At 41.7% G+C, this 26,393-nt stretch overlaps 2 protein-coding genes across 9 annotated transcripts in view; one reads left to right on the top strand and one right to left on the bottom strand.

Annotated features, from left to right (window-relative positions):
• The window catches only part of ABHD17B (abhydrolase domain containing 17B, depalmitoylase), a 48,318-nt gene extending 38,235 nt beyond the window's left edge, over positions 1–10,083 (bottom strand). For 3 of the 7 annotated variants that reach the window (XM_060199683.1, XM_060199685.1, XM_060199687.1), the window contains exon 1: positions 9,629–10,081. The gene's annotated coding sequence lies outside the window, so the exon portion shown is untranslated. Of the gene's footprint in view, positions 1–8,995; positions 9,271–9,628 lie in introns of those variants that run through there. The other 4 variants (XM_060199684.1, XM_060199686.1, XM_060199689.1 and 1 more) reach the window with 3 other exon arrangements.
• A 10-nt stretch (positions 10,084–10,093) lies between these two features.
• C10H9orf85 (chromosome 10 C9orf85 homolog) overlaps positions 10,094–26,393 on the top strand; it is a 49,874-nt gene continuing 33,574 nt past the window's right edge. For both annotated transcript variants that reach the window (XM_007531241.3, XM_060199691.1), the window contains exon 1: positions 10,094–10,676. In XM_007531241.3, the coding sequence (XP_007531303.2) occupies positions 10,227–10,676 (450 nt within the window). In that variant the 5' untranslated portion in view covers positions 10,094–10,226. The remainder of the gene's footprint in view (positions 10,677–26,393) is intronic.

The following is a 26,393-nucleotide window of genomic DNA, read 5'->3' as shown; positions in this document are numbered from 1 at the left end:
TTGTTGTTGCTGTAGTTATTATTGTTGTTTTATTGATGTTGTTGTTAGATAGGACAGAGAGAAATGGAGAGGGGAGGGGAAGACAGAGAGCGTGAGAGAAAGTTACCTGCAGACCTGTTTCACTGCCTGTGAAGTGACTTCCCTACAGGTGGGGAGTCAGGGGCTCGAACCAGGATCCCTACACCGGTCCTTGCGCTTTGCGCCATGTGAGCTTAACCTGCTATGCCTGACTACCTGCTACCTGCCTGACTCTCCTCTGCTTGGTTTTTGTAATTGCTTCTTCAAAGGTTTTATTTATTTACAGACTGCTCACCTTTTGAATTTTAACTCACCCAAACTATGGCTCTATTATAAGATATTTCCTTCTGTTTTCAGAATCTCAACTAAATTTACATGGCTACACACACACACACACACACACACACACACACACACACACACACAATCTAAAAACTTACATGGCTATTACAGACCTTTCTTTTAGCCTAGATTCTGAACATCTCCATTTGTACTTCTCTCCGTATTCTTCTCCTCTCTCTCCATTTAACACACACATTTGCTATTTATTTATTTATTTTTAATGACAGAGTGCTACCAGTGTACTGCTCAATGCTGTCCTATGGTGGTGCTGGGGACTGAGTGCAGGACTTTGGAGCTTCATGAAAGTCTTTTGCATAAGCATTATGTTGTCTCCCCAGCCCTCCATTTCAATCAAGGCTTATCTCTCCTGAGTTATCTTCAACCACATTCTCAGCCACTTTTCATTTAATTTTATGAAAACTTCACATTAATATTGTAACTTATATATACTCCACACTCCTGTTTAAAATCAATCAACACGATTTCTAAAAACTTCAGAAAATTCTAAATGGTCCTCCCATCTTATTTCCTTGTGTCCAGTCTTATTTCTGAGCACTTATTCAGAACACTGTGTTTCTCTGTCAGAGACACTGCTTGGTTCTTTCTGTGCTTTTGTGAAGGCTGTTCCTCTCTGGTAAATTCTTCCTCACCTCACCACTTCACTCCCCCTACAAATAGATGAGAAGCATTTGCCCCCCCTCCCAAGGCCTATTTTTCAGTAGTTTCTCTAGGAGGAAAAAGCTCCCCATGTGTCTTGCTCATGCTGACTGATTTAGATAATCTCTCTTTAGTGAAACTTGGTGTGTCTGTGTGTATGCACTATTAGTGAAGAAAGTATATCGATCTCTAACAACAAATTCCTGAAAGCTATTATTCTTCACTGTATCACAATTAAGGGGGAAATGTCTTAAAAGTATAATTTAAAAAATTCCTATCTAAGGGTATGTAAAGACACTCTCATGCCTGAAGTGTAAAGACACTCTCATGCCTGAAGCTCCAAGATCTCAGGTTCACCAACAAAATAGAGCTGAGCTGTGCTCTTGAGGAAAAAATAACAACAATAATAAAGTTATTAACTTTAGTTTCTTTCCTCCTTTTTTTTAAAACTAATAAAAGTAACATTAAGGGACAGGCAGTGGCACACCTGACTGAGCACAAATATTACCATATACAAGGGCCTGGGTTGAAGCCACCTGCAGAGGGGAAGTTTCATGAGTGGTGAAGCAGAGCTGCAGGTGTCTTCCTCCCGCTTTACTTTCCCCCTTCCCTTCAACTTATCTCTATCTTACCAAGTATAAGAAAAAATAAAATTAATGATTAAATTAAAAATAAATAAAATTCTGAGAGGTCTGGGAAGAGAGCATAATGGTTATGCAAAAGATTTCATCACTGAGGCTCTGAAATCCCAGGTTAAAGACCCAGAGTTGAGCAGTGCTCCGGAATGTCAATCTCTTTCACTAAAGTAAATAAATAAATAAATGTGGGGTTGGTCAGTGGTGCACCTGGATAAGCACATATATTAACATGCATAAGGACCCAGCTTTGAGTCCCTGCTTCCCATCTGCAAGGGGGAAGCTTCAGGAATGGTGAAGCAAGTACTGCAGGTGTCCTCTCTCTCTCCCTTTCTCTTTCCCCTTCCCTTCATAACTTCTTTGCCCTAGCAAATAAGGAAAAAAAAAAAAAAGCCACCAGAAGTGATGGATTCTTTGTGTAGGCACTGAGCCCCAAGTAATAACTCTGGTGGCAATAAAAAGAATAATAATTAAAAAATATTTTAAAAGAGTAATGTTAAAGTCTACTACAAAGCTCCAAATAAAATTCAAACTGTGGTATTTGGATATAATATAAGCTTGGCAAACACAGACTACTGAACTACATTATTATTATTTTTGCTAATAACTGAGGTGCAGAGAATGATTTTTTTAACCTCTGGGGATGGATAGGGCAAAGTCAGAGAGTGAAAAATTACCAGTGCATCAAGGAGAATACTAATCAGAAAAAAATTATCTAGGTCACAGTCTGCAAATTTTGGGGAAAATACTGTAAAAATTTCAACTGATTTAGAAATTGTAAAACATCTAAGAACACTATAAACTCATAGTTAAACACATTTACTGAATTTGATATATCGTTATCTTCTACTTTTGTTGCTAGTAGCGCTTGCTTTATTTATTTACTTCAGATTTGTTGGGATTTGAATGGAGACTTGCTTACAAAGTTAATATGGTTACTTTGAAGCCCTTATTTCTTCACCCAGACCTACACTAAGTATATACTTACTTTCTTAATCCTATTCTTTCAGTGTGACTATGTCCTAAAAATAACATACTCGCAGTCATAATGAAAAAGAATTTCACTGGAAGGATGTATTTTTAAGGGTAAAGTCCTCTAATTCTGTTGCCATTTCTAGTATCACACTTCCTTAAGACACTGTGAGAAACTCCATGAGGGAAACTGAAATAAAGTCATGGCCAAAATAATACTGTGTCCTGATGACTTCCCAAAGGTCATGATATAAGAATGTAGCACAATCTACATGTTTTTAAAGATTAGTTGTCTCTCTCCCTCTCTATCCCCTCTTCCCCTCTCAATTTCTCTGTCTCTATCCAACAGTAAATAAAATAAAAAGATAACAAATAAGATTTGAGCATGAGCAGAGACACACCAGAGATTAATCAGTTCTCTTACATAGTGGTGCCAGGGACTGAACCTGGGGCCTCTAGGGCCTCAGGCATGTTTATTGCTCTACTGCTATGTAACTACCTGGTTTTTTCTTGCTTTTGTCATTTAAATAATACATTTTGAAAAATGGGGGAAAGAGTCAAAACTGTTGAGAAGATGTAACCAAAAAAGCAATCAGATTTGATCCACCATTTATGCACTATAGCAGCTTCAGTTGTCAGTTCATCCAAGTAAAAGGTAAGGTCAAGCTGCTGTCCCCATTATAAAGGTGCATGGCACTTGCTGAGTTAGTGCCTTTAGAACAGTTTAAAAACTTTAATTTGGAAACACTACAAATACAAAAACATTTCTCAACAAATCTGCATGGGATGATTTTTGGACAATAAAAGATTTAAAGGTGGTCTCTTCGGGAGGCAGGCGGTAGCGCAGAGGGTTAAGCGCACATGGCACAAAGTGCAAGGATCAGCATAAGGATCCCGGTTGGAGTCCCTGGCTCCCCACTTGCAGGGGAATCGCTCCTCAGGCAGTGAAGCAGGTCTGCAGGTGTCTATCTTTCTCTGTCCCCTCTATCTTCCCTTCATCTCTCCATTTCTCTCTGTCCTATCTAAGAATGATAACAACAATAATAACTACAACAATAAAACAAGGGCAACAAAAGAGAGTAAATACATAATTTAAAAAAAAAAAAAAGCACATGGCAGAAAGTGCAGGGACCAGAGCAAGGATCCCGGTTCGAGCCCCTGGCTCCCCACCTGCAGGGGGGTCGCTTCATAAGTGGTGAAGCAGGTCTACAGGTGTCTCTCTCTCTCTCTCCCCCTCTGTCTTCCCTTCCTCTCTCAATTTCTCTCTGTCCTATCCAACAATGACAACAACAATAATAACGATGATGATAAACAAGGGTAACAAAAGGGAAAAAATAAAATAAAGGTAGTCTCTTCATGACTAGATGTTAATGAAACATTACTACACATTAATAGTTCAGAGCAGACGAGCTAAAATTTGTGAACCAGTGACACAAAGTGTTATATACTGCAACAAATGCTATGAAAATATAGTGATTGATGAGAACTAGGTAGGGCAGTGGGAGGTAGGTGTTTCCATGTTATCTACCACGTTTTATCTTAATTATACTTTTCTCAGGTTATCATCTTTGCACACCTGAAGAAATCAAGGCTTCAGTTTAAGTCAATTAACCTGTTCAAGTTCATGCAACTTAATAACCGGGAGACAGAAACACAGGGTTAACTTAAAAGAGTATTCTGTCCATCCTCACAACACACCTCTGCTCATTTCTTCCTCACATGCAAAAGGTCCCAGGAGCCATCTCCTCCACCACCAGAGAATCTGTTTAAACAGCTATATTTAAAAAACAAAGGTTGGAGAGTCAGGCAGTAGCGCAGTGGGTTAAGCGCATGTGGCGCAAAGCGCAAGGACTGGCATAAGGATCCTTGTTTGAGCCCCCGGCTCCCCACCTGCAGGGGAGTCGCTTCACAGGCGGTGAAGCAGGTCTGCAGGTGTCTATCTTTCTCTCCCCCTCTCTGTCTTCTCCTCCTCTTTCCATTTCTCTGTCCTATCCAACAATGATGACAACAGTAATAACAACAATAATAACTACAACAATAAAAAACAAGGGCAACAAAAGGGAATAAGTAAATAAATAAATATAAAAATATTTAAAAAATTAAAAAACAAAGGTTGGAATGACAAAGTTGATAAATTCACATTTTGCCACTGAGAAATACTATATAAATCCAACACCATGTGTTACCACTATAATTTCATTAGAACTTAAGATACAAAACACAATTTCAATATAAGAGTCACTTTTTATTGAGTAAATTTGGATACATAAACTTTATTGTATGGAAAAGTGTTATGTGAATTTAAGATGTCAATGTGAAAAAGGCACAACTTTATTTTATTTTTTATTCATTTTAAAGCACAACTTTTAATTTTTTTTTTTCCTAACCAGGGTTGTCATGGGACTTGGTGCTTATAATAATGAAGATGCCTCCCCCCCCCCTTTTCCTTTCTTTTCTGATAGAGACAGAAACAAAGAAAGGGGGGCTGGGTGGTGGTGCACCTGGTTGAGCGTTTATGTTACAGTACTCAAGGACCCAGGTTTGATCCCCAGACCCCACCTACACGGGGAAAACTTTACAAGTAATGCAGCAGTGCTGCAGGTCTCTCTTTGTCTCTCTCCCTATCCCCCACCCCCTTCCCTTTTGATGTCTGGCTGTCTCTATCCAATAAAGATTAATTTTTTTTAAAGACAATGAAAGGAAAAGAGACACCTGCAGCCCTGTTCTAACACTTGTGAAGTTTCCCTCCTGCAGGTGGGGATGGGGAGCCTGAACTAAGAAAAGTATGTGCTCTATTGGTTGCCCCACCATCTGGCCCACAAAAGATGTTAATAGCATATTTATAATCTCAGGAAAGAGAAGACTTCCTCTAAAAAGAAAATGATCAAGTGCCCCAGGAGGAGGAATAGAGGCAGAGCTTTGAACTTTTAAGCATGAGATCCTGAGTTCAATCCCTTGCACCACATATGCTAGGGTGATGGTCTGTCCCCTTCCCCAACCCCCCCCCCAGTTAAGAAGTAAATAAGATCCTTAATATCATATAATCATGATAAAACTGACATTGAAATTAAGAATGTCTTTGGTTGGCAAGACAGCTCATTCCGGAAGTCTACCTTGTCCTCCTGCACATGACCCAGGTTTGATCTCATGATCCAAGTTGAATCTGGTTCCCACTACACTCAAGAAAGCTTTGGGGGCTATGGTGTCTTTCCCTCTCTTATTTGAAAAAACAGTCATGGGCAATAAACAAATAAAGACTATAAAATGACATTTGCAAAGCCTGCTAAACACTGTTACCAAAAACGTGAAAATAACTTACAAATGAACAGGATGACTGATCTCATGAAAAATCAGACAATTCACAGAAAATAAACATGCATGCTCAAAAAATAAATGAAAGTGATTTCAACTACAGGATTAACTTGGAAGATGCCAGCAAAAACTATAATGAAGTATCTCAAACTAGTCAAATTTACCAAATCTAAAAGTAACTGGCAGTTACTTTTAGTAACTGGAAAATAGACCCTATATCAATGACCACTGATACACAACTTGGAGAGAAAATGTAGCTACTTAATAAAGTTGAAGCAACTCATACTTTGTGTTCTAGCAATTGACTTTCTCAGTGTCAACTTTTTAGTTGTCAAGTGCATGGGATTAGAAACTACTGATGAGCTGGCACAAAGCCCCATATTCCATGGCTTTTATTCGGGTGCTCATTCATTAAAAGGTCAAGATGTCAGTTCTTTACAAATAGGACTTAACACAAAGTCTATCTGTATTGAAGATACTGGAGAATATACCACTACGCAAGAAGAGAAGATTTCAGTCTTATCTTTAAATTTTACTGAAGTTATTTCAGAAACTGACTAGCTCCACTTTTTGTTGTTGCCTGCAGGGCCCTTGCACCTGCAGGATTCCACGGCTCCCAGAGCACTTGCAGGACAGAGGTTGATGCTCTGCGAGATGAACTATAACTCCACCCATCAACACTGGTGCTTTAATATGCTTGAGCAACTGCCCTATAGATAGTACCCATTTCTGCACAGTGTGTGACTTAGAATGTGCACACAAGTCACCTGGGAATGGCTGCTGAAATTCTGAGTCAGAGGGCATTGCCAGCGGATCTGACTTCTAAGAAGCACTTTGACGCCAATGATCTACTGTGACACTTAGCTGCAAGACTAGAATGTGCTTGATTCCCAATACAGTGAAATGTATTATTATAAATCATTTCCTGGGAGTTGGGCGGTAGCACAGCGGGTTAAACGCAGGTGGCGCAAAGCACAAGGATCCTGGTTCAAGCCCCCGGCTCCCCATGTGCAGGGGAGTCACTTCACAAGTGGCGAAGCAGGTCTGCAGGTGTCTATCTTTCTCTCTCTGTCTTCCCCTCCTCTCTCCATTTCTCTCTGTCCTATACGACAATGACGACATCAATAACAACAACAATAATAACTACAACAATAAAACAAGGGCAACAAAAGGGAATAAATATTTTTTTTAAATAATAAATCATGGGAGTCGGGCTGTAGCGCAGCGGGTTAAGCGCAGGTGGCGCTAAGCATAAGGACCCGCATAAGGATCCTGGTTCAAGCCCTGGATCCCCACCTGCAGGGGTGTCGCTTCACAAGCCATGAAACAGGTCTGCAGGTGTCTATCTTTCTCTCCCTCTCTCTGTCTTCCCCCTCCCCTCTCCATTTCTCTCTGTCCTATCCAACAACAATGACAACAATAATAACTACAACAATAAAACAACAAGGGCAACAAAAGGGAATAAATAAAAATAAATATTTAAAAAAATAATAAATCATTTCCTATATTTTTATAATGGCATTATTTTAAGATATGAATGTAAGTTTATTATGAAGCTCATCCTAGGAAACCTGGAAAAGTTACACAATACATTTCATTAAACAGGATAAAGGGTCAAGAACTGCTGCCCTAAAGGAAGTCTTGAACACAGGTCTAAGTGAATACATACAGGTAGACAGCAATCCTCTACACCACTGTTTTACAAGCAAACAACTGGAAATAAAGTTGGTCAACAGAAACCTTATAGTCACATAATAAAATATATTGCTTTATAGTTAAAAAAAAAACACTAAAAACAAAAAACAGAGTGGCCTGAATAAACAGAAAGATCTTGGCAAGCAGAGTGAAGAAAGCAAGATATGTACACACACACACTTCAGAAGTCTTAAAACAGCCAAAGGCAAACTACGTATTTCTATAAATCAAAACAACACGATGAGAACTGCATTAAAAAAGTACTTGTAATTACATACAACAAAGTGCCACAGAACCGGTATAACTGTGGGTTCCAGATGCCCTTTCTATAGAAGAAGCTGCACCTTTTAACAGCCCTGGTGGAAAAACTGAGTGATGAGGGTTAACTTGGGACAGAGCTGGAGACCAACTCAGTCTCTGAACTCCAGGAGGCCTGGACTAATCGCTTAGCTTTTCTGTGTTCATTAAGCTACCCAAAACATTACAGTGCCATGATGCTTCATGATTAATTTTGTTCATTTCATACACATTTCAAACTGCAAGATACTCAACGAAACAAGCCACTTGTCAACTACAGCCTTACCCACAGTAAGGGCCAAAATTAAAACTGCTTAGTCTGCTGAAAAATCTAATCCCGATCCTGTCAATTAACCTGATTAATACTAGAGGAAAGGACTAGAGGCCACAATTCGTGAGACGGTGCTGGTCGCCTCCCACGGTCTCAGAATAATTCAGCAGTCACTGCTGGGTAGAAATCTTTATTTCTTTTGCGAGTTGAAATACGGTTCTCTCCACCACCCTGCCCTCTCAGACAGACATCACTCCCACTGGACAAGAGACAAATTGTACCAAAGCATGTAGCTGGGTAGCCCCAGCTTAGAACACTGACAATTACGACAATTATGAAATATGGGTTATGCGAGAGACATCAAGTCTGTCACCCAAATAAGCTCACGTATTAAAAGTAAGAAGAGACAAACCCCCCGGGGGGGGGGGCTCGTCTCCCTGCAAGGCTCCCTGTTAGAACACATGGATGTCATGACAGCTTCTGCCTTTTCACTCCAGGCTGATAAGGCGGCTCCACATGCTGCCATATGATAGCCTCCAAACCTTCATTTATCGGAGCCTTAAGTAAAAAAAGAAATCTGCAAGTGGTATTGTGGGCCAGATTTCAGACAAAACCAGCAATCGCCCCCCCCCCCGGCCAGCACGGAAAGGTCACCCTCACTGCGGCCGCTATCCATCCCTGGCTCACCGAGCCCACCGCCCGGCGACTCCCGGCAAAGCACCGCGTGAAGGAGGGGGTGGTGGGGGTGGGGAGAATAAAATAAAATAAAATAAAATAAAATAAAATAAAAACCAACCAATCGATCATGCAGCACCCTGCATCCCGGCAGAAGTCAAAATCGTGGAAGGAAGCTCCCATCTTTACAGACAGCCCTGCACAGCAGCCCCGTTTCACTCGGACACAACTTGAGTCTCGGGATTTAAAAATACCTTTTTTTTTTTTCAACAAATACACACACACAAAATAAAATGCCGACCAAGAAAACAAACAAACAAAAAAAGAACACCCTCAATTTCCCCCAATTCAATGAAAATGAAAAAGGATTCCCGACAACCGCCCCAGCCCCCGTTCAGGGCCGCGATGGAGCGGCCCCACCTGGAGGGGGAACCCCGACACCCCAGATTCGGGTGACACCGGGCGAGGGGCGGGAGAGACTTCGGGGCCCCGGGGGAGCAGACGACCGAACTCCCCTTTCAAAGCCGCCCCCGGGACGACGGCGGCCGAGAAGCGAGACCCCGGCTGCACGCAAGGACCCCCGAGCGCCCCCGCCCCCCGCGCCCGGGTCCCCCTTTCCTTCCGCGCCGCCGCGGCCGCGCGGGATCCCGGTCGCCAACAACAAAGACGCCTCCCGCCTGGCGCGGCTCGGCATCCCCGCCCGGCCCCCCGTCGCCCCGCGCCCCCAGCCCGGCCCCGCCCGCCCCGCACGCACCTGCACCGAGGGCCGCGGCCCGGCGGGGGCGGGGCGGCGGGGGGCGCTGCGCCGGCGCGCTGTCCTCACGAGGCGCGGCGGCCCGGGCGCGGGGACGCGGGAGAAAGGCCGGCCCGCGCGAGCTCGCCTGCTGCTGACTAACGGCCCCGGCGCGGGGCTCTGGAGCGGCCGCCGCCGCCGCTGCCTGCTGTCGGGCCTCGCGTCCCGAGCGGCCGTGGCCGCCGCCTCCCTTTCGGGCGCTGCCGCCGCGCAGACCCGGCCAGGTCTTTCTTCTGCTCAGTCCTCCTCTCTCGCCGCCTTCTCGGCCGGCCGCTCTCGTGGCGGGAGGGATGGACGGAGGGACAGAGGGACGGCGGCCGGACAGGAACCGAGGGGCCGGGCGGAGCGCTCGCCAGCCTCGAGCGGGTAGGTGTCTGCAGGAAGGTGCCAAACCTGACCCGGGCTCCAGCCTGAGGGCGGGTGGGGAGGAGGACGGCGGGGGCGGGACGCAGCTGGAGCAGCGCGGCTTCCACCAATCACAAGGCGCCCATCAGAATCGGACGTTGGGAGAGGCTGAGCCAAGTCGGCAGGAGGCGGGGATTGCGGAAAAGGCGAGCCAATGGGAGAACAGCTTCCCCGCCCCTGCGCCTTGATGGATGGCCGCGGTTTGGCCAATCGGGGAATTCTCGCTGGGAAGACAGCGGGAGTTTTACGCTGGGCTTGGGTCTCGGAGGCCGTAGCTCTGAGGGGAAAGGGTCGGGCGTTTGCCTCGCGGAAGAACTTCGAGGGTCCCGAGGATCCGACAGCAAAGTGCTCGGACCCTTGCAAGAAGTCACGTGGGCCTTCAGGGGGCGGTGCGCAGAGGCTGCGCGAGTTTCTTCCGGGTCAGAGGCCGGTGCGTCCGCCCGGCAGCGGCTACCTCGGGCGCCCGGTTCTCCGTCGACACGAGGGCACCGCAGTTCGCGCCATGAGCTCCCAGAAAGGCAATGTGGCTCGTTCCAGGCCCCAGAGGCACCAGAACACGTTTAGCTTCAAAAACGACAAGTTCGACAAGAGCGTGCAGACCAAGGTAGGAGCAGCCCCGGTGCGCGCAGCCCGCATCCCGGCAGCCCAGCTCTGAGTCCGGGACTGGAGGTGAGAGGAGCGGGCGGGGGCGGAGCCTGGGGTGCGGCCCCGAGTCGGTCCTTGCCGCGGGGCGACGCTTTCCAAGGCAACGGCGTTCCCACGCCCCGGCTCTGACCCGGATGTAGAGCCTATCCGGGAGAGTGACACTCCCGCCCCCTCGTCAGACCTGCTGTGCTGCCAGGACCCCTAAGGCAGGGGGGCCACGCTTCTCCGTCCCGTGTTCGCCTTCAGAAAAAGGGGGTGACCGCACGAGTGTCAGTGTCAACACTTGCAGCCGCTCCGTTTTAGAAACCCACCTCCCTCGCTCCCGGACTGAATGGCTTTTACTACTAATGTATTATTTGGGTGGTGCAGGGCACTGAACCTGGGAATTGGGAACCTCAGGAGAGAAAGAAAAAGAGCAGAGCACTGGTGGGTTCTGGATTGTGGTGGTGCTGGGAATTGAACCTGGGACTTTGGAGCTGCAGGCAGGAAAGTCTCTTTGCAGAATCATTGTCTATTATGCTGTTTCTCCAACCGCATTATCATCATCACCAGAGCCCTGCTCAGCTCTTTTTTATGATGGTGCTGAGCATTGAACCTGGGACCTCAGAGCTACAAACAGGAGTTTTGCAGAACCACTGTGCTTTTTGCATCACCACTATGCCTCTCTCTTCCTAATGGATTTTGAGAGAATTACACTTTCTTAGACGCAGTGGTCTCCGCAAATGGGAATGCCTGTCTCTTTTGTAGGGTTATCTTGCAGATGAAATTATTTGACCGACATAAAATCTCTTGGTTCCCCAAAAAACTCTTAGCAGTCCCCCAAACTGGAAGAAAATTTAAACCATGCAAGTAGCAAACTTGTAGGCAAGGACTCATCTGTTGTAGCAGTTACCTGGCCCCTCCATAGCTATGGAGAAGAGAGAACAGAAGCTGCAGATAAGGGCCTCTTGCAAGGCACCACCACAGCAAATGTTCACAGATATTGGAGTTCAAATTTACTAAGTGTGCGGCTTAAGCAAGTTATATAATATTTAACTTCTCCGAGTTTTACTTTAGTCACAAATGAGAAACTTGCCAGGATCAAGTAAAAAGATGTTTAATGTGCATCTCTGACACATACATTGCCAGGATTGAACTCTGGACCTCATGCTTGAGAGTCCAGCACTTGGTCGCTGTGCCACCTCCCAGGCAGCTAGGAAGTGTGTTCCTTAGGAGAGTAAGGCTGGTATGGAGAAGTCTCAAGTTTATGTCAATTGTTGGTAAGTAACCACAATAAAAAGTCCTACCAGAGCTAGCAGTGCTCTGGTAAGAAAAGAAAAGAAAGAAAAGAGCTACTGAAAACAGATATGGGTCTTATTCTGTGTTCTTACTTTTAAGGTTTTACAAAAGCTTTTACTTTTAATAGTTTTTGATCAGATGATTTAAAATATCAGACTTTGCTTTTTGCTACAGTGTAGCGCACTGTGCTTGCGACTATAAGGTTTCTTGAACTTGGGCTTCTTGTACTACTTCTTCCTAGACTCTTTACATTCTGTTGTGCATTTTCCTGTTACCCAGCAACAGTGCCATTATAGTCTCAGATGTTTTCATGAGTTGCAGATTTAGTCACTGAACTTCATTTTCCTTTGCTTCTTTTAAATCATAGGAAATCTCATTTTACATTGATAGGGCCACATCTTATTTGCTGTGTAAGTCTGTGGTGGAAACAGCAAGATTATTTTAGGCAGGAAAGATCTGACTAATGAATAGCTAATAGTTGGTTGTGTGCATAGTCAATTCATTTTTTTTTTCTTCCCCCAGAGCACTACTACTTAAGTCTGGTTTATGGTAGTGTGGGGGATTGAACCTGAGACTTTGGAGTTTCAGGCATGAGTCTCTTTGCAGAACTGTTATGCTGTCCTGCCTCTGAGTAGATTCTGAAACTAGCTACATGCAGCTATCAAATATCAAAAGAAAAGGTACTGTCCAGAGTGATCCTGTCTTCATTTTTATGCCATATGTCAGAAAACTGTTTCATTTGGTGACACCTACCAAATAAGGGGTGGTAAGAAATGTATTGATTGTTCTTGACCATCCAAACTAGTAATAGTTTACTTGGATAGTGTGCAGCTTTGTCATGTGTGTGACCCAGATTGGAACTTGACTCCCACCGCATTGAAAGAAGTTTCTTTTTCTGTCTCTATCCAAACAATAAAAAAGAAATGATAGTTCTCTGTGACTCTCCTTGAAGGCATGTAGTAATCATTAAAACTATTTGTACTTATTTTGGTAGGGGTCCTGAATGACAGATCCCTCATCCCTCTCCCCTTCTACCTAGTAGTTTGTCAGGACTTGATTGAAATTAGAAATGACAGAAGTTTGAGTGAGAAGTTTACCTATGTAAAGCATTCACTCCCAAAAGGAAACAAGTGTTTGCTGGTGTGAGTGATAAGATGCCAGTCATGGCAATAAGTATTATTTCCCAATCAGTATGTTCCCAAGCAAGGGTTAAACGAATGGGTAGCTGCAGCAAAACTGGGCTGATAATGTAACACACTGTAATTTTTAAGTAGCAAAAATTTTTAAGTAGCAAAACTGGGCTGATAATGTAACACACTGTAATTTTTAAGTAGCAAGCTCAGACACACTGAGCATCACCTGGAACTTGATCTTTTTCCAAGCTGGAAAATATTCTTAGCTGTGTTTCACTAATGCTTCCTGTTAAATGGATTTATGCTAATTACCTACTCTATTTTGTTATTAAAATCAACATTTTCAATCAGTAAAGTGACTTAATTGGTGCTGTTCTGAACATATACATAAGTACATTATACCTACTAAAAAGTAGTGAAGCTTTTTTGGTGGAGGTACTTTCAATTATTACATGTATTACTTACTTTTTATTTTTATCTTCTCCTATTTTCACAAAATAACTTCATCCGTGTTTGGGATTCATGCTCCATACTGCTATTTTCCCAGTGTGCCTCCACTTGAAGCCAGTCAAGTGATTTTCCATGTTTCCTAATGTTAAGACCTACTACAATATTATCAGTTTTTCTCATCAGTCCTGTATAGATTAAAGTAATGTAATCTATTAGGAGGTAGTACTATACTCACAGTAGGACTATGAAATATTAAAATTGCTTGTTAATACTTGTTTCTACATAAAGTTAAATGACATTACTAGAAATAAGGTACTCTTCAGATTTCTTTCTTCATCCAAGTAAATCAGTAACATGAAAGAGGGAAGGTCATAACTTATAGAAGCTTTTACCAAACTGCATCATTTTTCCTTTCTGGAAGCATTGTAGGGTAGGAAGTGGCAGAATTGGACAAGGAGCCTGGGGGATGAGAGTTCCAGGCTGCTGTGCCCCTGCTTTTACTGTCATAAGCCTGAGCGCTTTCCACACCTGCATCTGTGCTTTTGTGAAAATCTTGCTTATCCTTAGGAAACAATGCTGCCATCTGCTCTGTCCTCACTGTTGCTCTTTCTCACCAGTTATTTCTATGAAAGGAAGAAATAAAATGTGCAGGGAGGGTTGTTAAAGATATAGCTAAAATGCCCAAGATTTTTTTCTGAAATTTTCGTGATCACTCTACCCAAATAGCACTAAATTGTATTGAATGAATTAAACAAATACTTCTTTTGTGAAATTGTCTGAGGTGTGCAAGGCCCTCTGCATGAAAGCAGTTATTATGATTCTCTAGTTGCTGCCTTGGGAGGAAAGGGAATTCACTTATTTAGATAAATTTTATTGATTTACCATGGTTTATACTATTATAAAATTTCAGGAGCAGAATGAAATGAAGGATACTGAACTGTCCTCGTGAAGTTCACAGAGTGTTTGCTTTTCTTGGCTTTTTAGTGTCTGGAATGCTCAGGTTAGCCATTATTATTAGAAGTCTTAACCCTCATTTGACCTGTATGTACATAGCTTATTGATGCAGTCTTTCCATTTTTCAGTTCACCTTTTCACCTTTCCTTAGCCCTTCCAATTTGCCTCCTGTAATTTATAGTTTTCTGTCATCATATAGAAACATAATGCTGACAATAAAATTATTTCAGCTTTCTTAGTTTGCTTGACTGCTCCTGGGAATCCTATTTCTCCTCTCCTCTCCTGCTCCCCCCTCTCCCCCACTTGACAATTTTATTTACTAACACTAGAGAGACAGGGAGAGGGAGAGAGAGCACTTGAGCCATAACATCACTGTAGCCTATGAGATGCTGGGGGTTCAACTTGGAACCTCATGCTTTTTTAAGCCCAACGCTGCACCAGCACTTGGGTCATTACTTATAGTTCTTAAATGTTGTTTCTTCACTTCACATCCTCAGCTCCCCTTTAGAACCCTTTCTTTTGTCTTCTGTTTCAGTCAGCTAAAACTCTTATTCTAAGATGCATGTTGTCAGACTGTTATCTCTAGACCTGTGTTCACCCATAGTTATACCACCTCCTCAGTAGTGCCTGACTTACTACTCACTGTCATTCCACAGTTCCTGTCATCCTGTTTGGGGATTTTGTCATCCACATGGATAATCCACCCAACAACTGATGTCTTAGGTTTTAGATTCCTCCTATCAGGAATTTAGTCTTAGGGCCAAACACTAAACTTTCTCATTGCTGGGAACTATTGACCTCCAGTTCCATTATCCTTAAAGTAAACTTTTACAACTCTTCTGTCCATTAACCCTTCCGCTTTTCTTCTCCTCTCTTTTCCCCCACCCACCCCAATCAAACTGGAAGTTCATGTTCTGTTTGAATAACTGTTCTTTTGCATAGTTCTTCAGTTCCCTAATCCTTTTCCTGTGCAATGCTTGTCTGATAGAATTGTAACCCTGCTCAGATCCAGCTTTCTATTGTATCAGATTCCTCGTGTCTATGTGCTCTGCCTTTCTGTTGCAGTGGATGACTTATCTTCAGTCTAATTTTTCCAGTAGTCCTCTGGAGCTCGTTTCCTGTTGCTTACCTAAGGATTTTTTTAAAAATATTTTTTATTTATTATTGGATAGAGACAGAGAAATTGAGAAGGAAGGGGGAGGTAGAGAGGGAAAGACGTAGAGACACCTGCAGCTCTGTTCTACCACTTGTAAAGCTTTCCCCCTGCAGGTGGGGAACTTACCTGAGGACTTTTAATATTCAGGCCCCCCTCAGTTGTCCATGGTCTTTTCCTCCCCTCACCAGAGTGCCACTCCACTCTCACTATTGGCTGTACCAGGGACCTCTAACATCGCATCCCGTGTCTATTGTGTGCTGTCTTCCCGACATGCTTTTTTGAATATTCAAATTTTCTATTTCTCATCAGTTACTTCCATTTCTATGTAAAAGTCCTTGGCTAGAATCCATGTTCTCTTCTAAGCCTGCCCTATTTCTTTCTTCCTATTTTTAATAATTATTTATTTATTTATTATTGGATAGAGACAGAAATTGAGAGGGGAGAGAGGGAGATAGGGACAGAGACAGAGAGACACCTGCAGCCCTGCGTCACTACTCAAGAAGCTTTGCCCCTACAGGTGGGCACTAGGGGCTTGAAACCAGGTCCTTGTGCTCTGTGATGTGTGTTCTTAACTGGGTGTGCCACCACCTGGCCCCGCTCTTTCTTCCTCTTTATAGCAAAGCTCCTTAGGCCCCGCAAGATAGCTCACCTGGACAGCACACCTGCTTTGCCATGCACTTGACCCAGGCTCAACTTGGCCCCCACCATACTGGAAGAAACTTTGATGCTATGGTATTTTTCTATCTGTCTCCATGTGAAAAAGTAGGCCTGACACTTAAAGTTGTGGTAATAGCAAAACTTATGAAGAAACTAGTTCCCTACTTTTTTTTTTTTTTTTTTTAACAGAGCACCACTCAGCTCTGGCTTATGGTGGTACAGGGAATGGAGCTTGGGAACCTTGGAGCCTCAGTCATGAGACTCTCTTTTCATAACCATTATGCTGTCTACCCTCACCCAGTTCCCTACTTCTTTGCCCTTTCTTCTGTACCTATTAAATAAGTTTCAAATTCTCCATTCTACAAAAACCACTTAAGTTAAGGTTAATGGCCTCTGTTGCAAAAGCCTTGCTTGTTAATACTCAGTTCTTATCTCAGTTCAGCTAAATTTGCTTCTTTAGATATTTAAGTCACCCTCAATGATTTTAATTATCTTCTTTGTGCTTAAGATTTCCTAGATATAGGGTGGGGATAGATGGCATAGTAGTTGTGCAGAGACTCTCATGCCTGAGGCTCCAAAGTCTCAGGTTCAATGCCCTGTACTGCCATAAACCAAAGCAGAGTAGTGCTCTGGTTAAAAAAAAAAACAAAAAAACTACTAGATCTGAAACTCTAGACCAACCTTTCTCTTAGCTATAGAGTTATTGAATGATCCACTTGACCTCTACTGTTGAATATGTGAAAGGCATCTCAAGCTAACATGATGAAAAAATAGCTCTTAGCTTTTCTCAAACCTTTTGTCCTTGGACCAGGGAGTTTGTTCCACCTGTCAGAGCACCAACCTGCATGCCTGGCACCTCAGAGACCATATATATGTTCACTCCCCAGCATCACCTTTTACCAGAGCTGAACAGAGCTCTGTTTCTCTCACCAATAAAATCTTAAAAAATAAAGCAAACAAAAACAAAACAAACAACAACAAAAAAACAACCTTCCCTCTGCCTGCCAATCTTCCCCTGCTACATAAACAACACCATTTTCCCAGTTTCTCAAATTGTAATGTAAGTATGCTTTTTATTCCTGGACTTCTCATATTGTTTGAATTTATCAGTAAAACTCAAGTCTCTCTGTTATGTTGAATTCCAAAGCCAGCTTAATACTTTCTGGCATATTATTTATAACCTACCATAGGGTATGATTTCCATGAAAGCAGAAGTTCTCTTTATGTGCCCAATATCTTGACCAGGAATTGAGCTTTAGGAGGTATTTGAGAAGCAGCCCATGAATGAGTGAAGTAAATAGTAGTGACAGTGTATTAAATGTGACAGGAGTGGTGCATGGGAATGCTATAGTTTCTCAAAAAATTAAGTGAGAAAGAGGAAATAATTGATATTCTATCATCCACAAGCTGACTAGAACAAGATTAGAGAATGGGCTAATATAAAAAGGAGAGTGTGGGGCTGGGTGATGGCACACCTGGTCGAATGCCCATGTTACAGTAAGTACATGGGGACCAGGGTTTGAGCCCCCCCCCATCCCCACTTGCAGGAGGAAGGTTTTGCAAGTGGTGAAGCAGTGCTGTGGGTGTCTCTCTGTCTCTTTTAAATCTCTGTCTCCCTCTTCCCTCTGATATCTGATTCTCTATCCAATAAATAAAAATAAAACAAAGCAGAAAGGAAAAGTGCTTGCTGATGAGTTTTGTAGTTTTTTTAAAAATATTTTTATATTTATTTATTTCCTTTTTTTGCCCTTGTTTTATTGTTGTAATTATTATTCAAAGGAGGTCTCGAAACTTTACATCAGGCTCAGCCTGATACTGTTGACTGGCTACGGAAGAAGGGCAAACGCTAGAAGAAGAAAGTTATTGTTATTATTGATGTCATTGTTGTTATCGTTGTTGGATAGGACAGAGAGAAATGGAGAGAAGAAGGAGAAGACAGAGGGGGAGAGAAAGATAGACACCTGCAGGCCTGCTTCACCGCCTGTGAAGAGACTCCCCTGCAGGTGGGGAGCCAGGGGCTCCAACCGGGCTCCTTACTCCGGTCCTTGTGCTTTGTGCCATGTGCACTTAGCTCGCTGCGCTACCGCCGACTCCCGAGTTTTGTAGTTTGTGTCAGAATATTGAAGAAGTTTAGCCTGAAAACAAAAGAAAATGAAAATCGATAATATGAAATTATTGCTATGTTGAAGAGTCTTGAAAATGTGTGTGTGTGTATGTGTGTGTGTGTGTGCGCACACGTGTGCAAGAGAGTGGAAGAGGTGACTTACCAGGCAAAGTCCATGACTTGTGCATGTGTTGCTAAGACTGGGGCACATAAATTGCTCACATCCCAGGTTTGAGTCCCAGCGCCACATGGGAGTACCATTGGCATTGGGGAAACTCTGGTACTATAGTACCTCTCCTTCCTATCTCTGAAAAAAAATATTCAGGGGCTGTAGAGATAGTATAATGGTTATGCCAAAAGACTCTCATGCCTGAGGTTCCGAGGTCCCAGTTTCAGTCTCTAGTATCACCATAAGCCAGAGCTGAGCAAGGCTCTGGTCAAACAGAGAAACAGACAAACAAACCTGGGAGCAGTGAAATTGTGCCACATGATGCCCTAGCACCACAGAAACAACAAATGTAAATAGGGTAGATTTTCATTTAGTAGATTTTTTAAAAACTATCCTTATTTATTTATTGGATATAGACAGCTAGGAATGGAGAAGGAAAGGGGAGATAGGAAGAGAGACAGACACCTGCTGCCCTGCTTCACCACTCGCAACTTTCCGCCTGCAGGTGGGGACCGGGGGCTCAAACCCAGGTCCTTGCGCCCTGTAACATGTGTGCTCAACCAGGTGCGCCACTGCCCAGCTTTTTTTTTTTTTTACCAGAGCACTACTCAGCTCTGGTTTATTGTGGTTCAGGGGATTGAACCTGGGACTTCAGAGCCTCAGGCATGAGAGTCTCTTTGCATAACCATCATACTACCTACCCCCACCCCATTTAGTAGACTTTTATTGACATATATAATAACACACCATTTTAATATTTAATGACACTTTTAAAATTTTAATATTTAACAGCATTTTAAAATAATTTTAACCTCATGACTTGGGGACAAAGAGAGATAGATACAAGTACCTGAATGAGTAAGCAGCCTCTCATCAGAAATCATTGTAGTGAATGTAGGAAAGCATCCTGATAAATATTTAAATATTTATCTTAAATATTTAAATATCCAGTAGACCTCCATGTAATCCTTCTTTAGTCTGAAAAAAAGTGATGTGATTTGATTTGTCAGATAATGATTGAGTTGTTCCTTTTGGGATGTTTTTCTAATAAGAATAACAAAAGTAGGGAGTCCGGCGGTAGCGCGGTGGGTTAAGCACAGGTGGTGCAAAGCGCAAGGACCAGCATAAAGATCCCGGTTCGAGACCCCGGCTCCCCACCTGCAAGGGAGTTGCTTCACAGACAGTGAAGCAGGTCTGCAGGTGTCTATCTTCCTCTCCCCCCTCTCTATCTTCCCCTCCTCTCTACATTTCTCTCTGTTCTATCCAACAACAACAACATAAAAAAACTACAACAATAAAAACAAGGACAACAAAAAGGAATAAATAAATAAAATAAAAAATTTTTAAAAAAGAAGTCCCAAAAGAATAACAAAAGTAAAGTTCAACTTTTCCAGAGCTCTAAAGAGTTGATGATCTCAGTTCTAGTTCTCTTCCGTCTTATTTGTTTCCTCAGCCATGAGGTTGGATGACACTTTTACAACTTTGTGATTAACCCCTCCCCTTTTGGGTGTTTTCCATGTTCATTCTTAAATGGGATAGTAAATTTCCAGTCCAAAGTAAGTGTAGTTATTCAAGCTGTCTATTTGGAGCTTTAAGTTGTGTGGTATATTTTCTTCTTTATGTTAGCAGAGTAATATCTCATTAATATGAAGTATTTCTTCTGGATGCTGGAGATATATATATATAAACATATGTGATATATAAATTCCAGTGATGATTCATTGGCAGTAGAATTCTACTGTAACTATTAATCAGTTCTAGTTTTAAAGGTCACTTAGCATTGTAGGAAATTTACATCATGGATGTGAAATATCAAGATAAGCTAGAGATTATTTTAAATGCTTTGTTTTTCTGTGAAGATTGATATTAAGTGCTCAGTACCTGACTTGCTTTGAAATTACTCATGTCACTGAAGTCATCAATTTGAGGAATGCATTTGACATCATGGTATATACACTTGTGACTGTTCTCTATACTATCATTAGCCTTTATCATAAGACAAAAAGTAATATGCTGTCATGTTTCCTGTACGCTTAAATGTTTATAGGACATAATGTTAGAACTAGTTTTCAGTAAATTTAGTGGAGTCATGTAGTTGTCACTTTTCACATATATAATAACATTATGGTTACTTCTACATACGTGATGCTGTTGCTTTAATTTAACTTTTTTTTTTCATTTTACTGTGTGTAGTTCTTTGATTTTCTTATGATTTCAAGGCCAGCTACTCCCTAGTATTTAATTAAAAAGGTCGCTGGTTTACTGTTGTGATTAACACTAAACTTAAGACTTTTTTTTAAATGATTGCTTATTTCCTTTTGTTGCCCTTTTTCTTTCATTGTAGTTATTGATGTCGTCGTCGTCGTCGTCCTTATTGGATAGGACAGAGAGAAATGGAGAGAGGAGGGGAAGACATAGGGGGAGAGATAGGTAGATACCTACAGACCTGTTTCACCGCTTGTGAAGCGACTTCCCTGCAGGTAGAGAGCCGGGGCTCCAACCGGAATCCTTATGCTGGTCCTTGCCCTTTGCGCCAAGTGCGTTTAACCCGCTGCGCTACCACCCGAATTCCACTTAAGACTTTTCAAAGGACACCTTTATTAAGGTCTTTGTTTTGCTACCGAGTGATAAAAACGAAGTTAAATCTTATTTGGAGTGGTGCATCTGATAGACCACACATATTACAAGGCTCAAGGACCTGGATTCAAGCCTCTGTCCTCTCCTACACAGATAAGGAGAGAGAGGGCAGGAGGAGCTTCACAAGTGACAAAGCAGTGCTACAGCTGTTTCTCTTTTCTCCTTTTCTATTTCTCCGTTCCCTCTTAATTTCTCTTTGTCTCTATCCAATAAATAAAATATTAAGAGTTGGGGAATCAGCATAATGGTTCTGCAAAAGACTCTCATTCCTGAGGCTCTGGGCTCGCAGGTTCAATCCCCTGTACCACCACCAGCCAGAGCTGAGCAATGCTCTGGAAAGATAAATAAACAAAATATTTAAAAAGAAAATATGCGCCTTTCTTTCTTCAAATTACAATGAAATTCAAATTACAATGACTGAAGAAAAAAGTATGATACTAGAAAATTGAAAAAGGGGGCTGGATGGTGGCACACCTCGTAAAGAGTATATGTTACAGTGCTCAAGGGCCCAGGTTCAAGCCCCTGGCTCCCACCTGTGTGTGTGTGTGGGGGGGGAGAAGCTTCCCAAGTACTGAAGCAGTGCTGCAGGCATCTCTCTAGTTCCCCATTCCCTCCCATTTTCTCCCTGTCTCTATCCGAAATAAATAAGTAAAATATTTAAAAAGTCACAGGCAGAAAGAACAGTTTAAAGAAATTGATAATAAAGTTTAGACTGATTAAATAATTATAAAATTCTAGCATAATACTTATATCAGGATTAATAAAATCTCATTACACCAACTCTTTACACCAAGTGACTTTGTCCGGCGTTTGTCCTCAAAATAGAATGTTTACATTCTGAATGGCATGTCATGACAAACAGTGGTGGAACAGAGTTCTTTTTCTTAATGTGATTGATATCAGAGACTAAACCCAGGGTCTTACAGTTAGATGAATATCACCATGGAGCCACTGCTGTGGCCCATCTTTTCACTATCATTAAAGTGAATGGGGGGCATGACGGAGGTGGGGAGAGCCAACTTCTCTTCACTACCCATGGATTCTTCTCTCCTTGTGCTGCCAGGTGGTGATGGAGATCTAAGCCGAGCCTCAGGCATGGGAGACAGGTGCTTTACTGCTGAACAATATTTCTCTTCTTTTTTTTTTTTTGTCTTAGAGCTTGACAAGGAACCTCTATACTTTGGAAGTAGCACAATTCCTAAAGTATGCAGTCTAGAATAAAAGTAACAACATGCATGCTAATGCAAAAATATCAAACTATTAATGTTTATCTTATCCACCAGAACCAGAAGTTATTATTGATATCTGAAGTCACTTAGTGGGCAGTCATGATTCTTAATTTGCTCTAGTGACCCATTTTATCTCTTGACACTGATTATTCTAGACAACTACTGACCACAAGAACTTTCTGTCATGATGGAAATATCCTATCTCAGTGCTATCTTATGTAAGTTACTAGTCACTAGCTTTGTACCTCTTTAGCATTTGAAATTGGACCAGTGTAACTGAAAAACTGAATTTCAATGTATTTCGATTTTAGTTCAATTTCAATAGTCCCTTGTAGGTAGGGACTACCTACTGGATGGTGTACTGGATGGTGCTGACCTATACTTCATTTATAAATATGAACAGGCTGCTGAGAAGCATGAGGCTTCTTAGGAAAACTAAAACCGTGAGATACTTCATGCCTACTAAACACAAATAAGGTGAAGAAAAGAACTTTAAAGAAACTGTAACTGATAAATACCCTCAATGATTTAAAAGTCTTAAAACCACAACAGAAAGATATAGACTGATCTTTAAAAAAAAAAATCACATGACATTTCTCTAAAAACTATAGCTATGGCTACAGAAATGTAAACATCTTAATGAGGTAGCTGAATCATAGCATAGAGAAGATAAAGACAGTATTAGTCATTTAGGAGATTAAACCAATGAATTAATCAGAGACCTTGCTTATAAAACCCAAGTGTCAAAAATTATTAAATGAAATGTGAAGCATGCAAAATAGAACAAAAAGAGCCGCTGTGTACCTAAAAGACCTCTAGAAGGCACATACATATTGAGGAAGAAGTGATAAAAAGTTGAGAAAAAGATCCCAAAATTGAGGCAAATCTCAGATCTTTAGATAGAAGTGTTTTTAACTTATTGTTGTGATAGTTTTATACTACAACAATTGTAATCCCTACTAGATTCAAGAGACTGGGAAGAAATATTGTTTACCCATAAAGCACCTATAATCCTATAGTCATCAAATTTCTTATCTGCTACATACAAAAGATAGGGTAAATCTATAAAGTACTACTGTAAAATAAGTATTTTAATTTAGAATTCTTTATAGAGAAGTGTGATTCAGATGGCAGGACAAAAGAATAATTTAGACTAAAAGTCTGTAAAAATATACATATGTTTATACATCATAGTATATGAAGTTAAGCAGTAGAAGAAACATTGGTGAACCAAAAGCTTAGTAAAGCTGAGTTAAATTTATCTTTTTAATATTTATTAAAATTAATTTAACAATTTCATTATATGGTACTGAGAATGAACCCAAGACCTCATGCATGGGCAGTATTGCTTCCTATGCCAATTTTTTAAAAAATTTCTTTATTGGGGAATTACTGTTTTACTTTCGACAGTAAATACAATAGTTTGTACATGCATAACATTTCCCAGTTTTCCATATAACAATACAACCCCCACTAGGTCCTCTGTCATCCTTCTTGGATCTGTATTCTCCCCGCCCACCGACCCCCACCCCAGAGTCTTTTACTTTGGTGCGATATGCCAATTGCAGTTTACCTATGCCAATTTTTGATCTAGATTTTGAAAGAGAGGGAGAGACACTAAAGTACCATTCCACCATCCATGGAATTCTACTAGTGTTACCCTTGATGCTCTCATATGAGACCAGGGATTGAACCCAAGGCCTGATGCATAGTTAGGCATGCACTTTCCCTAGTGATCCACATTCCCGGCCCTAAAAAATATTGTTCCTTTTTTTCTTTCCTTTTTAAAGAGATACTTTAGTGAGAGAAAAGCCAGAGCACTTCTTAGCTCTGACTTAAGGTGGTTCCAAGGATTGAACATGGGACCTTAGACGTGAAAGACTGGTGCATTATTGCTGTGCAACCCCTCTAGCCCTCTCACTTTTTTTTCTCTAATTGAGGAGTACTATTGGTTTACAAGACTATATATTTGAGATATGCAATTCCCACCTCTTAAAGATGTGTATTACCACAGCATGTCCCCCATCAAAGCAGCAGTATTCTTGTACCATAGTCCCTCCAGCTCCCTCTGCCTCCACTTACATCCCCCACTTGTCTCTCTGGGAGTGAGGGTCCAGGGATTCATTTTCATTTTATTTTGTTTGTCCCCTGCCTTCTTTCTTTGGCTATCACATGAATGAGATTACATGGGATTCCATCTCCTCCTTTAAGTTGCTATTCCTTACTGCTTTTCTGTCTGGTTGATCATTTCACCATTGAGAGTGGGTGTTAAAGTTCCCTGCCACCATGTGATGCTGCCATGTCTCTCTTCAGCTCCGCTACTAGTTGCAATATAAATGTTTTATTTATTTTAAAAGAGAGTCAGCAGAACACTGTTCAGGTCTGGCTTATGGTGGTGCTGGGGACTGAACTTGGATGCTTAGAACTTCAGGCATGTGAGTCCTTTGCATAACCATTATGCTCTCTCCCCAGCCCTTGCATGATGTATTTTGATGCTCCTTTCTGTGGTGCTTTTATGCTAATGAGCGATAAATTCCTTTGATGGTTTGATCTCTTTATAGAATGTGTTTTTATAAAATTCTTTTTGGTCATTATCTGGGCTTCACCACTCTGGACTGACATCTTCAGATAGGAAGAGATAGAGAGGGGCCAGGCGTTGGCGGACTTGGTTAAGCACACATTACAGTGTGAAAGGACCTGGGTTCAAGCCCCTGATCCCCACCTGCAGGGGGAAAGCTTCACAAGTAGTGAAGTAGGGTTTCAGGTGTCTCTCTCTTTACCTTCCCCGCACCTCTCAATTTCTCTCTGTCTCTATCCACTAATAAATAAATTAAAAAAAAAATAGAGACAGAGAGAAACACCATAGCACAGAAGCTTCCATCAGTGATGTAGAGTCTCCCCACCCCTCCCCCTAGCAGTGTGTCAGGGGCTCGGACCTGAGGAGTGCATTTGGCAAAATAGGCTCCCTCCTGGTTGAGCTGTCTCGCAGAACCTATCCCTCTCTCTTGTTACCTTCTGCCTCAAGTGTGTTTTATCTGCTGTAAGTATGGCTATTTCATTATGCTACCATTTGCTTGTATGGTTGTTTCCCAAGCTTGTCTTTTGAGCCTCTATTACATTATTATTCAAGTATAGCAGATGGTTGGACTTTGTTTTTCAGTACACCCCATACTGCCTTTTAATTATTGAGTTCAGACCATTGACATGTAGTGAGACTGTGTACAAAATAACTTATTGCTGTTTTTCTCTGAATTTTGGGTTTTGTTGCAACTTGTTTCTAAAATGGAGTTGATTGTAAATAATAATCGGTAATATGATTCAGTGTCAATATGTTGTTATGTGAATCATGAAATGCAATGCATAATCTATACTCATAGTTTCCATTTCCCATCAAATCCTGGGAATTAAAAATAAAAGCAAGCTGAAGATACTGTCTAGTTTGAGGTGCTAAGTAAGAAGACATAGAGAAGAAAGTCAGCATCACCATCAAAGCACCTGTTATTTGTTTGGTGTCTGCAGTGTGCATTACAGAAATGAAAAATAAGACCTTGTTTAGTCTTCTTAATGTTGATAGTCTCTGTGGAGAGGTAAGACTAGTCTACAAGAAGTAATAGTGATCAAACTAGCAATTTTACCAAGGGTTTTTTATAAGAAAGGCTTTTGAATAAAATTAGATGAATTAAGGGTTTTGATTTTACTCCTAGTTTAATTAGTAAAGTAACAGTTGAACTGCAATTTATTCATTTAATCTACATTAAAAATATGAGATTTCTTCTTTCTGAAAAGTGGTGGCTTAGATCTCCTTTTCTCTGATTGTTACTGGAGAAAGGGTTTGAAACAAAATGGTCTGTTTGAATGTTTTCAAAGAATCCTTCTTGGTCCTGAAAGGGTTTGAAACAAAATGGTCTG

The sequence above is a fragment of the Erinaceus europaeus genome, chromosome 10 (assembly GCF_950295315.1).
Source record: "Erinaceus europaeus chromosome 10, mEriEur2.1, whole genome shotgun sequence".
Classification (NCBI taxonomy): Eukaryota; Metazoa; Chordata; class Mammalia; order Eulipotyphla; family Erinaceidae; genus Erinaceus; species Erinaceus europaeus.
Note: the sequence above shows the minus strand (reverse complement) of the source record. Positions and strands in the feature narration are given on the sequence as shown.